Raw genomic sequence first — 12,649 nt, 5'->3', positions numbered from 1 at the left:
CAGATGATTTTACAGTGGTTTGAATATAGTGAGTTTTAGACTAATTATCAAGAATGATCATGAACTGTGTTCACACTTGGTTCAAGTTCACTTATCAATCTACAGAAATGGTTATTATACAACCCCATTTCCAGAATTTGGGACATTTTGTAAAATGCAATAAAATCAAGAATCTGTGATTTGTTAATTCTCTTGAACCTTTATTTAACTGATAAATGTACAAAGAAAATATTTCCAATGTTTTCACTGACCAACTTAATTTTATTTTGTAAATATAAACAAGTTTTGATTTTGATGGCTGTTACACAATCCAAAAAAGTTAGGCATGTTTACAATTGTGTCACATCACCTTTCCTTTTAATTACATTTTTAAATCATTTGGGAATTGAGGATACTAATTGTTGAAGTGTTGCAAGTGGAATATTTGCCCAATCTTGTCTGATACAAGACATCATGCTCAACAGTCTGTGGTCGTCACTGTCTGATTCTCCTTTTCATTAAATTGTCATGCATTTTCAATAAGAGACAGATATGGACTGCAGGCAGGCACATCTCTTCTATGGTGCAGAGTGTCTAGGCCCCAATACCAGGACAGATGTTTGCTTTTGCACCTGTCGCTGATGGAAATCTTCATGGTCCCTTTTGTCTTTGGGACTGAGAACTCAATGTCTGTTTTTCCCAAAAACAAGCTGAATCATGGATTCATCTGACCACAGCACACATTTCCACTGTCTTATAGACCATCTGAGATGAGCTCAGGCCCAGAGAAAACTCGCCAGCATCTCTGCTTAGAACTGTTATAGCTTTCTCCTTGCGTGACAGAGATTCAGGTGGCATTTCCTGATGCAGCATCAGACAAAATGGTTTTTCCAAAGTACTCCCGAGCTCATGTGGCTTTATTTAACCGAGTAACATGATGGTTTCTCATGCAATGCCATCTGAAGGCTCAAAGGTCACGCACATTCAACAGAGGTCTCCTGCCTTGCCTTACACAGACTGAGATTTCTCTGGATTCCCTGAATCTTTTCACAATATTACTTATGGAAGATGGTAAAAGACATGGTAAATTCTTTGCAATCGTGCATTGAGACATGTGATTATTGAATTGTTTGACAATTCTCTCATGATATTTGGCACAAAGTGATGAGCCATGACCCATCTTTGCTTACAAAGACTGAGAAGCTCTTTTACACTCAATCACGATACCCTCACCTATTGCCAATTCACCTGCTCATTGTGAATTGTTTCAAAAGAGTTGGATAATCTAATTTAGATAATCTTTCCGCTTTTTGTTTTGCCTCTGTCCCAACTTTTTTGTAGTGTGTTGCTGCCATCAATATCAAAATCTGTTTATATACAAAATACAGTTATGTTGTTCAGTGAAAACATTGGAAAACTTTTCTTTGTCAGTTAAAAAAAGGTTCAAGAGAATTAAGAAATCCCAGATTGTGAATTTTATCACAATTTATGACTTATTTAACTCTTCTGGAAATAGGGTTGTAAAAACAAATCCCTATAGTTCAAAGTCTGTATATGTTAAAAGGACAGTGTTCACTCAAAAATAAATATTCTGTCACAATTTCCTCACCCTTGTCTTTTAATTTGCTTTCTTCTTTGGAACACAAAAAGAGTTAGAGGATATGGCAGAATTCCCAAACTGCTCGTGTATTCAACAAAGTGAATGGAGACCATGGCTGTTAAGCTAGATTTTAAAAGGCAAGTGAATAACAACATAAAAAATCACTCTGTTCCTTACATAAAGGATTAGCTATGTAGCTTCGGAAGACTTTGACTACTTTTATGATGCTTTCATGCTATAATGCTTTTTTTATCGGAACTTGAAAGCCCATCCACTTTCATGATGTTCAGGACAAGCATCAGTATTCTTCAGAACTTCTACTTTTGTAGAAGTTAGGTGAGTCATGGCAGTTTTACACTCAGTAAAAAAAGCATATAAATATATATGCGCCAGATGGCGCTGTGGTGCTTTCGCCTTGTTGAAGTGTGTTGCCAGGTGCGAGTTTTATAAGCGAATTTAGGCTTTTTTACCATTTGCTTATTTCTCTTGCGCGATCTGGCAACATTGAGTTTCTGGCCTTACCAGTCAACATCAGCTTCCTGAGCTCTGTTTCAAACACGCAGCTGGACAAAATGGTACGTGTTTATTTACCAGAGTAGATTTCTTTATCAGAAGATACTCTTACTTTTTGGTTTTCTTTTAAAACCATACGTCCGAGTATATATTTAGGCTGTTTTCCCAAAAACCTGGTATTTTATCGCTGAAGGGTCACATGACAGCAGCGAGCTAGCGCTGCTTGAGTGATACAACCCAACAGTATCAAGTCAGAATGTAGTCAGTCTCTTTTAAATTGATTAAATCACTGACACTTAAAGTATATTCTTCGCTATATAAACTAATTATGCGTTTCATTGTAGCAGTACTTAGTATAGTGTGTTAATGCTGAATGCTTAGTCCAGTAACAGAATGCTAGCCTACAGTGGCTAACATAAAACTGTTCTTCTAGTATCTTATGTATTATGAGGTTGACATGTTGTTTACAAAATTAAAGTCAATGTAGACAAAGCATTTTTTTTTTTTTAAACGTTTACTTTGTTTTCAGCTTACATTGTATTTTTGTTAGACGTATACAACTGAAGAGAAACATTTTAAAAATGTATTTGCGCAGCAGTAAATATCGTTCCAAAGCAGTTTTACAGAAATTAGTGTTTTCAAATCGAACCGTTGTCATTGAAATTCTTTCAATGTGTCTGTGTTCTTATGGGAAGCGTCAGCAGCTTTTACCCAAATTTCCACTCTAACACACTAACACTCCTGCAAGTGTCCTCCATTCATCAACCACAATCAGCTAACATTCAATCTAATTTATGTTGACTTTTCCAATCGATATTATTTATCCACTTAGTTTCAGTTTTCCTTCTGTCTCACATCACCTTTAATCTTTTGTATGTTGTTTTTTGTCATGATCATGCATCCTCTTCCTCAAACCCTTCCTCACCCACTGTTCCCCTTCCTGACATCTGCATCGTATTCAGGCTGGTCACAGAGTAAGTGCATCTCCAGACCTCTCGTGCTCCTGGTTTTCTGAATTTTAGAGTAGTGCTGCTGCTGGATCTGTCACCATTCCTCTCACCGTCTTATTTCTGTTTAGACTGCTCTGGGTTTATGATGTTCTTTTTTTCTAGAAAGCTTGCAATTGAAATGAATTTGTCTGTGACCACAAAATAGCTAGTAATCTAATTATCAGCTTGCAGAATGATTGAAAATAGCAGAATACTTATCAATCTAGGCATGTTGAACATATATCGTCCTGTTTCTAAGCATTACAGCAACACGTTTTGTGGTTTGCATATTTTATGAACATTTTGGTGTATATTTTAAACACAGGCTAATTAGAGTATCAGTCTCATGGGAGTAATGAGTATGTTTGTAATGGGATACTTGAGTACTGCTTACAGCACAGTATATTATGAATACTGCCTATTTTTTTATTTCAAGCACATGAAACAGTATGCAACTATGAACATTTCAATCAGAAGTATGCTATTGCTGTATGTGTCACTTATTCTCTTCAAATTTATTCAGTGTTTTATTTAGTTATCATTTTAGAAATAAAAACATTAGTTTGCATTATAATCATAAAGTTTTGTGTTCTGATGTCTTAACATTCGATCAAATAATGAAAGATTGCATACGGTATAGGGGATGTTTGCATTCTACACATCATAAAGCTACATCATGCAGAAATAGTAAGGCTGCATCCAAAATCGCATACTCTCTTGAGTAGGTACTTATTTTGAGTAAGTACTTGAATTAAAAGTATGTTCTATATAGTATGAATGCATGTAGTATGATTTTTATTGTCATGTGACCTACCAGTGTCAGTTGCATCACTTCCCTGCCATTCACAAATCCTCTCCCGTAGCCTCATGGGATAGTAAAGTGTCCATTGGATGCCCATTTCATAGCCTTGCTGGAAGTTAGAAGTCGTCCAGGAACTTTTCACCTGCCGTTTAATTAATGCTTTGAATTCTGACATTTTCACACACTGTTTTTCACCCACTAGTTTGGAAATATGCCATTTGGATGCAGCCACAGTGTAGGATGTCAGTATTCTATTTCAAAGTTTTGTCAAGTAACATTTTTTATTTAGGCTTGTATGTGAACGGTTTGATCTCAGCCTGTTTTAGGTTCAACAAAGCTAACAGTCTTAGAATCCGCTCTCTTGCTCAGCTTTGACTTGATTGTTGTCTGAAGAAAATTTGCTCTCGTTTTAAATTATTACATAATGCTAATTCTTCCAAAGGCGAAACATTCTTTCCAAAAATATTTAATGAAGATTTTATTCAGACAGCAATGCATTGCTTGCTTTCCTTCACTCTTGAGTGTCCAACAACTAATGTTTGAAGAACGCTAACGAGATGTCTTTTGCCATTAGCTGGTGCTTGTGTTAGGTGATCTGCACATTCCCCACCGATGCAACACCCTGCCTCCCAAATTCAAAAAGTTGCTGGTGCCTGGCAAGATTCAGCACATCCTCTGCACAGGAAACCTCTGTACAAAGGAGAGCTATGATTACCTGAAAACACTCGCTGGAGACGTGCACATTGTCAGAGGAGACTTTGATGAGGTTGACTTTTATTACCTATTTCTGTTTTTCCAAGTTGTTTATGCACTTTTTAACCACATCCACATTTCTTGTTTCTAAATGACAGAACTTGAATTACCCGGAGCAGAAGGTGGTGACGGTGGGGCAGTTTAAAATCGGTCTGATCCACGGACACCAAGTGATCCCGTGGGGTGACATGGCGAGCTTGGCGCTCCTTCAAAGGCAACTGGATGTGGATATTCTCATATCTGGCCACACACACAAATTTGAGGCTTTTGAGAATGAGAACAAATTTTATATAAACCCCGGATCTGCCACAGGGGCCTATAGTGCACTGGAAAGGTATAACATTTACTTTTATCTTCTTCAGATCATGTTTAATCAAACGTTATACGCAATGTTACGTGGATGATTTGTGATTGAATTGTCTCTTTACAGCAACATAACACCATCATTTGTTTTGATGGACATTCAAGCATCCACAGTGGTAACGTATGTCTATCAGCTCATTGGAGACGACGTCAAGGTCGAGAGAATCGAATACAAAAAGTCGTAAAGATAAAGAGCGACGATGCTGTCAGATGCCTTCTTTCAGGATGCTAATCTTGTCATTCCCTCTCACCTGAACGTCACCATCGTACAAATGCTGTATCATAACATTACACTATATTTCAATGTAATATATAATACTGTTTATATGTCACCAGAATGTCATCAATTTGTGGTTTCAGCAAATGGTTGTTGAAAATGCAATAATGCTGCATTATTTGCATAATTTTAGTGTGAATTAGTCTTATAAATATGTTATGTCCCCTATTAATTTTTCAAGGCCTATGTTAAGTCATCTTTCATAAAATAAAACCCCACATCAAATGAGCAGTGCAAGTATTTTTTTATGAAAACAGAACACATTTGACACAATATTATTAAAATATTTTTAAATGTCTTGGACATCTGGATTGTTTATGTCTAGGATATGTTTTAAGAATGATTTTGTTAGATATTTTTCATAAATGACAAAAACCTAGATTGATGCGTTAGGTAAGAAATATAAAGTCCTCTTCATCTTCTTCCGATTCATTAAAAGACAGACCACTCATCTGTCCAGCAAGGTAAGAATCTGTTTCAGTCGCCTCCCATTCCAAGTCAGCTTCCCATGGCCGTGATCCTGGAAATGTTAGGTCCGTTAACTCCATTTTGAATAATGTTAAAAACTGGAACCTAAAGTGTTCAAAGGATCCAAACCTACCCCGTGAAGAAGCATGCTTTGCAATGGTAGCCCTCCTTTTTCTTGGCTGTCCCATATTCGATTTTGCAAATCCAGAAGACACTCTGTGTGTAGTAGTTAAATTTTAAGTTTACAGCTAAGCCTCTCAAAAGGTTTTACAGGTGGCATCATATACTTACCTTCGATGATTGACGATTTTAGGTAAAGTTGTTTTCTTGACTTTCTCTGAAGTCGAAGATCCACTTTTTTTTTTCTTGTTTATAGATGTACTCTGAGAGTTTGCCATGTGTTCTGCTTCTGGGGTGTATGTTGACATCTGCAGTTTCACATTTACATTCACATGCTGCGCATCCGGCACTAAATATGGAGTATAAGAAGTTATAATATGTCAAATATTTAATTGTATTAAAAGTTCTTGCTAATACAGGCATAAGTCCCATGCTCATATTATATGATGTGATGGTTCACCTGTCCGGATACACCGGTGTAATACGTTCATATAATGTTGACATATTAGCTTCCGCATGTGCTCTTTGCTGTAGGCCTCTGCGATACTGTACAGAAAATGCTTCTGTCCTGGTGTCAGGCCTGGATGCTGAAAACCAGTGTTTATTTAAATGTGAATTTCGAGTTACATGGCAGAAGGTTCTTGTGGCTGCTGAATCAGATACTGTCATCCAAATCATTGCAAATCTGACCTTATTCAATTCAAGGAATATATAAGATGAATTCTTATATAAAATTCAATTTTCTGCAGACATATAAAAGGTACTCCAACATTTACAAAATGAGACTAGTTGTCTGAGTAAAGAGATGTAAAAGTAACAGAAAAGTTCAAATAAGGACATGTTTTTTATTTTTTTATCATTTTGCCTGTGTTAATGCCAACTGCATAAATTTTGTCAGAAGTTTGTATTTTTATTGGAATTTTATTTCATCTTCATTTCCTTTAATAAATCTATTTTACACTGGGTACACAAAATAGTTACACTCAGGACCTTAAGGACAAAACTGTCCCCACTGAAACCCATTAAAACTGCAATTATTAATAGGGGCCATTTGAATATAAAATGATGCAGTCTTTGTTAAAAGGCTTTCATTCTGCTGGCAATCTAAAACCTATATTTATGGCTTCGATTTTCTAACAGTTTTTGAGTTTTCTAAAATTGATATTTTATAGGCTATAAAAATTGTTCATACATAATTTCATAAACTCAAACCTCTAACTTTTATTTTATTTTATTTTATTTTATTCACTTTAATAATAATCTGCCCTGGGTCTTTAAATATTTATGACAGTTTTTTTACATTTTTGTCCTCTACGGACCTCAGAGTAACTTTTTTAAAATTGACGCACAGGATACATTTTCATGAAATACCTGTAAAAATGGAGCAGCAGTCATGGTCTTAGGGATATGAATAGTTTTAATGTCCCGATCTTGTTCTGGCTCTTGTACAGTTGCAGGTTGTATTTTATGTCCAAATACTGAGCTTGTTTTTCCTGGATAAGGAGAGAATTTAAGTACTTTAAATAAATATTTAGTTACAGTTCACAAAGTTATTAAAGTAATAACTCCAAGATCATGGTTTACTATGACAGCTGTTTGTCTTCAGGTTTTTTTTTTTTGTTTGTTTTGTTTGTTTTGTTTTTTCAACTCAATTGGGTCAGAGACTCTGGTTACTCTTGGTTACTCTGTCCAAATTATACAGGTGTAATGTTTCTGTAATTTACACAGATTAAGTTTGCTACACTGTAGCTGTATGGAAAAAACCTGTCCAGCTGCTGGGGAGATAAAATGGTTGTGTTTTGAGTTCAAATTTACTATACATGCTATTGCAGATGTATACTGCATTTACAGATGTATGCAGTAAAAGAGGTGCTATAAAAATGAAGTGATGTGATTCAGGAACTATTTTAGGATAGTAGGCTACAACATGCAAAATAATGCTCAAAAGTTATGTAAATTATACAAAATTAAAGCAACACGTTCTTATATAGGACAATAAAATATTTGTAAACAGAAAATTATCTGACATTATTATGATTTTAACTTTTAACTAGGACACATTGCTTTTGAGATGACTAGGAAAAGTGTCCCAATTAACATGAATGACCCAAAGCCATTAATTGCTCCATAAAATTATTTATAGAACAAACTTACCAGTTCGCACATGGTTGAGACCAGATGGCCTGCCAAAACAGTATATAGGAAACACATAATGTGTATGTGACAACAGCACAATAAACTTTAAGTAATTTTCATAGCTATGTTATCATATTCTCTGACTTACCTTAAAGGCAAAAACGACTTTTTTTGATGCAGACGGCTTTTATCGGTGTTGTTTTCAAGGAATTTCACGTGCTTTTTCATGCCGGAGTGTTACCTGAACTGTGAGATCTGAGGAATATACAAGTGATATAAGACGACCTGAAATCCCATCCGACAATGCGCGTGTGTGCGTTTCCAGTGTTTTGACTCTAGCGGGCTTCCGTACTAGGTGACGAAAAAACAGCATGGCAACTGTAGGAATTGTAAGTGGAACACATCGCGGAGACAAATAACGCTTTTCTGTGCGTCAAGAGAAAACGACATAACATCTCGTGCTTTTGGAGCCGGAGAATTGACAATGCCTCGATACGCGCAACTAGTGATGGGTCCTGCCGGAAGTGGAAAGGTAATTAAGCAGCAGTATGACTAGTTGGGCTAACATACTATATGATTCGAAATAATTATGATTTTGTGGTTTTATTGTGCGTATATCTGTGCTTAAGTGAAATCCTAAACACTAGACTGGTCTGCATTGCGCGTGATTATAAGTACAATGCACGAACCAGTGTAGGCCTATATTGTTGCTTATAACAATAATAAATCGGAGTTATTTTTTCCTTTTTTAAGAGTACTTACTGTGCCACAATGATAGATCATTGCCAGGCCCTCAACCGATCTGTACAGGTGGTGAATCTGGATCCAGCTGCAGAACATTTTGAGTATCCTGTCATGGCAGGTGAGGAACCGGTACATAGATACACATCACTTACTTTTGTTTTTATTTTGAACATATGTTCATATCAAAAAGGTTTTACGGTTCATGAGAAACAAATTCTGTCAAATGTTTTCAAGCTTTTCACTGGTAGACAGTAATGTGCAGACAGCAGTATCATTACATAATTTACTTTTAGAAAAACAACTTAAAAGTGTTAAAACCTTTAATGATAATGCCTTTAAAACAATCAGGCAGTATCATTGTTTAACACACCCACAATAAATCCAAGCAGCACACACTGAAAGAGAAAAAAGTAAATAAATATATATTTAATAATTAAATAATAAGGAAGCTATTACTCACAAATAATAAATACCACAATAAAAGTAAATTATATTATATGACATTACATGGAGGCGTTCACAGTAAGATCGATTAACATTCATTTATTAAACAGATAGGATGAGTTGTCATTTCATTTATTATTTTAATTTACTGCATTATAATTATTTAAAGTTAAATGAGTTAACTCCTTTTTGCTAAAATAAATTGAATAGTCCCAAACAGTCTTAAAATAGATTTGAGTGATGTAATATTCATTGCATATTGTAACTATTCAAAAGAAAATATCTAGGTAAAGAACAATTTTACCTACAATCATCAATCGAACATGAAATACAATTTGTATTTCAGAATTAGTGGTGCAAATGACAACAAAAAACGCAAATACTGTAAAAAAGAGTCCTTTTTATACAGTGATTTGATTAACACATTAAAATTGTAAAAATACGTACAATTTGTGGAAACACTTTACAATAAGGTTTAATTAGTTAACTACTTTAGTTAACAAGAACTAAGAATGAACAATACTTCTATATTCTAATATTATAGAAGTATTTTAATATTCTAATATTTATTAATCTTAGTTCATGTGAATTTCAACATTTTCTAATACATTATTAAAATCAAATTTTGTTAACATCAATCAGTGTTTGTTAACGTTAGGTAATTCACTGTGAGCTAACACGAACAAACAATGAACGACTGTATTGTTATTAACTAATATTAACAAAGATAAATAAATACTTTAACAAATGCATTGCTTGTTGTTAGTTCATGTTAGTTAATGTATTAACTAATGTTACCAACTGAGAAAGTGTTACCCAATTTGTATTTTATAACTAGTGTTGCAACTGCCCTTGTTTTAGCATTTAGCATTTGTCATTTATGAAAAGAAACTGCATATAGGTCTACATTCAAAAGCTTGTTTTTTTTGCGTTTTCTAGGCAGAGAAAGAACTCTATGCAGCTTGTGCTCAATAGTGTCGTTTCTGTGAGTAGTTTGTGTTTAAAGACAGCTAGTGTGTTCTTATACAATTGCACTTGTATGCAGATATTCGAGAACTGATCCAAGTAGATGACGTCATGGAGGATGACTCCCTGAGATTCGGCCCCAATGGAGGACTGATCTTCTGCATGGAGTATTTCGCCAACAACTTTGACTGGCTGGAAGAGAGTCTTGGACATGTGGAGGATGACTATATACTGTTTGATTGCCCTGGTAAGAGGTGATGTGGTCGATGGTATAGTGCTGTTTGAGGACTGGCATGGAACAGTAAAGAGCATTGTGTCCTCTTGACTGCAGGTCAGATCGAGCTGTACACGCATCTGCCTGTTATGAAGCATCTTGTGGAGCAGCTTCAGCAGTGGGAGTTCCGCGTGTGTGGCGTCTTCCTGGTTGACTCTCAGTTCATGGTCGAGACCTTCAAGGTAATGCTTGTCACACGGCAATGACAAATAATGTAAAAAACAGTGTTACAGTTCTATGAACTGGAAGTGAAGTCAACTGTGGGCTTGATTAAGAAATGATTGAAATTGTAAAAACCTAAAATTTTATTTTTGTTGTTATTCATTTTCTAGTTTATCTCTGGAGTTATGGCCGCCTTGAGTGCTATGGTGTTGCTAGAAATTCCACAAGTCAACATAATGACTAAAATGGATCTACTCAATCCAAAGGCTAAGAAGGAAATAGAGAAGTATGTTTCGAGAGATCTTGAAATGAGATCACTTTTTAAACCTACATTTAAGTGTCATAACAGTGTGTTTTTTGTTGTTCTGTTTTATTTGCAGGTATCTAGACCCGGATATGTACTCCGTGATGGAGGACAACTCTGCTGCTTTGAGAAGCAAGAAATTCAGAAAATTAACCAAGGCCATTTGTGGTTTGGTAAGTTACAGTTACAATGATTCTTCCTCGAGTCGAGGAATTGATAAATACGTGCAATTCAACTGCATCATCTAGGGCTGAACAATTTTGAGGAAAAATTCCTTATTAAAAATGCGATTAAAAAATAAAAAGCTTCAGGTTTGCTGTACTTGTTTGTTGGGCTGCAAAATTTGACCAAAAATCATTGTCGATTATATATAAATATGACTATCAAATGATGAGGATAATAATAATTATTATTAATTAATTACATTTTATTAACCAAAATAATATATATATTTCTATTGTAATAATATTACTTCATTGTACACATTGAGTTTTTAATAATAATAATTTTATTTTCATTACAACTGTAAAAACACAATACTAATATTTGTCTTAATTTCTTAATAATTTCTTAATGTCTTAATAATACTACTTCTCTGTACACAAATTGAGTATTTATTAATAATGATATTACAATAATTACAACTGTAATATTTATGTCTTAATTTCTTTATTTTTCTTTATTTATTTTTTCATTTTTGCAGAAAACTCGAAATAAAACAAAAAATACTTTGTTGGCTACAGGTTTATAAACGATTCTTATTACAAATCTGTTGAAGCTCTTTACTGAAGTCTCACACTCTATATTTATTTAATTAAATCACAGCATTTGCAGTTTGATAATCGCATGGCCCTATCACTATTTCGTATCAGCCTTAGCATCTTCACACTGATATTATCTGGTGGTAAAACTTTTACAAACATTCTTTAGTAAATTGTCAAAATTGCACTGTTTTCTTTAGATTGATGATTACAGTATGGTTCGATTCCTGCCCTTTGATCGCACTGATGAGGAGGGCATCAACATTGTCCTGCAGCACATTGATTTCTCCATACAGTATGGTGAAGACCTGGAGTTTAAAGAGCCCAAGGTTTGCGCATAAGGCTACTTTCAACTACTGTACACATTTATAAAAACCTGTTTATTTAAAAAAAAAACATTTTTTAAAGTTGTTTTAGATCAAATTACAACCAAATTATAAATGTAAACATTAAACTGATCAATTTTTCTTCTCTTTTCTCTAGGAATTGAATGAGGAACCCAGTAACACGAACTTTGATGAGTTCTTCCAAGGCACAGCAGATTCTTGAAGAAATCCCACATGAAGCCAGACTACATTTATATGTGTTCCACTAAATAAGAGTTTCATTTATTTAAACAATATTCTGTCATGTTCATAATATCATTGGTTGGAGGGTGCAACCGAAACCTGTGCTGTGTCTCAATCTTCTTAGCAGAGTTTTATAAAATTTAATCAGTTTTTTAGAATTGTCTATTTATTTTTGCAATAAATATATGGAAATGACAATGTGGTTTTAATATTTATTTTTTTATTCAGTCGTTACATATGTCTCAAAACGTTACAACCTTAGGGAAACGTTAATGGAGACATGCCCTGTGCAGAAGAGTGGTTTATCATTATGTGTTGTTCAATAGTGGGATGTTAACCTTTTATATTTGGCCATCCAGTTTTGATTACATCCTTGTTAAAACCTAATGCACTTATGTTATTTAGAGCTCGCTTGGTTTTGACAG

General features: G+C 34.7%; 3 protein-coding genes across 4 annotated transcripts; 2 read left to right on the top strand and 1 right to left on the bottom strand.

Moving 5' to 3' along the window:
• Positions 1 to 2,075: 2,075 nt before the first annotated feature.
• On the top strand, positions 2,076 to 5,504 carry vps29 (VPS29 retromer complex component). The gene is made up of 4 exons (XM_084137052.1): positions 2,076 to 2,154; positions 4,458 to 4,649; positions 4,735 to 4,970; positions 5,067 to 5,504. The coding sequence occupies exons 1-4, from the start codon at positions 2,152 to 2,154 to the stop codon at positions 5,182 to 5,184; spliced, it is 549 nt and encodes a 182-aa protein (XP_083993178.1). The 5' UTR covers positions 2,076 to 2,151; the 3' UTR covers positions 5,185 to 5,504.
• fam216a (family with sequence similarity 216 member A) lies at positions 5,505 to 8,361 on the bottom strand. 2 transcript variants are annotated; one of them, XM_084137051.1, is made up of 7 exons: positions 8,149 to 8,361; positions 8,019 to 8,047; positions 7,236 to 7,357; positions 6,325 to 6,451; positions 6,036 to 6,213; positions 5,878 to 5,960; positions 5,505 to 5,796 (listed from the first exon to the last, which is right to left on the bottom strand). In XM_084137051.1, the coding sequence occupies exons 1-7, from the start codon at positions 8,226 to 8,228 to the stop codon at positions 5,666 to 5,668; spliced, it is 750 nt and encodes a 249-aa protein (XP_083993177.1). In that variant the 5' UTR covers positions 8,229 to 8,361; the 3' UTR covers positions 5,505 to 5,665. The 2 variants fall into 2 exon arrangements, with proteins under 2 accessions (XP_083993177.1, XP_083993176.1); XM_084137050.1 differs by having other exon boundaries at positions 5,516 to 5,960.
• Positions 8,348 to 12,422, top strand: gpn3 (GPN-loop GTPase 3). Its single transcript, XM_084137049.1, has 8 exons — positions 8,348 to 8,532; positions 8,754 to 8,862; positions 10,234 to 10,401; positions 10,486 to 10,610; positions 10,761 to 10,876; positions 10,971 to 11,067; positions 11,856 to 11,984; positions 12,139 to 12,422. The coding sequence occupies exons 1-8, from the start codon at positions 8,485 to 8,487 to the stop codon at positions 12,202 to 12,204; spliced, it is 858 nt and encodes a 285-aa protein (XP_083993175.1). The 5' UTR covers positions 8,348 to 8,484; the 3' UTR covers positions 12,205 to 12,422.
• Positions 12,423 to 12,649: the final 227 nt, after the last annotated feature.

The sequence above is a fragment of the Abramis brama genome (assembly GCF_963993115.1).
Source record: "Abramis brama genome assembly, chromosome: 15".
Lineage (NCBI taxonomy): Eukaryota > Metazoa > Chordata > Actinopteri > Cypriniformes > Leuciscidae > Abramis > Abramis brama.
The sequence above is the reverse complement of the archived record's forward strand: the minus strand, read 5'-3'. Positions and strand labels throughout refer to the sequence as shown.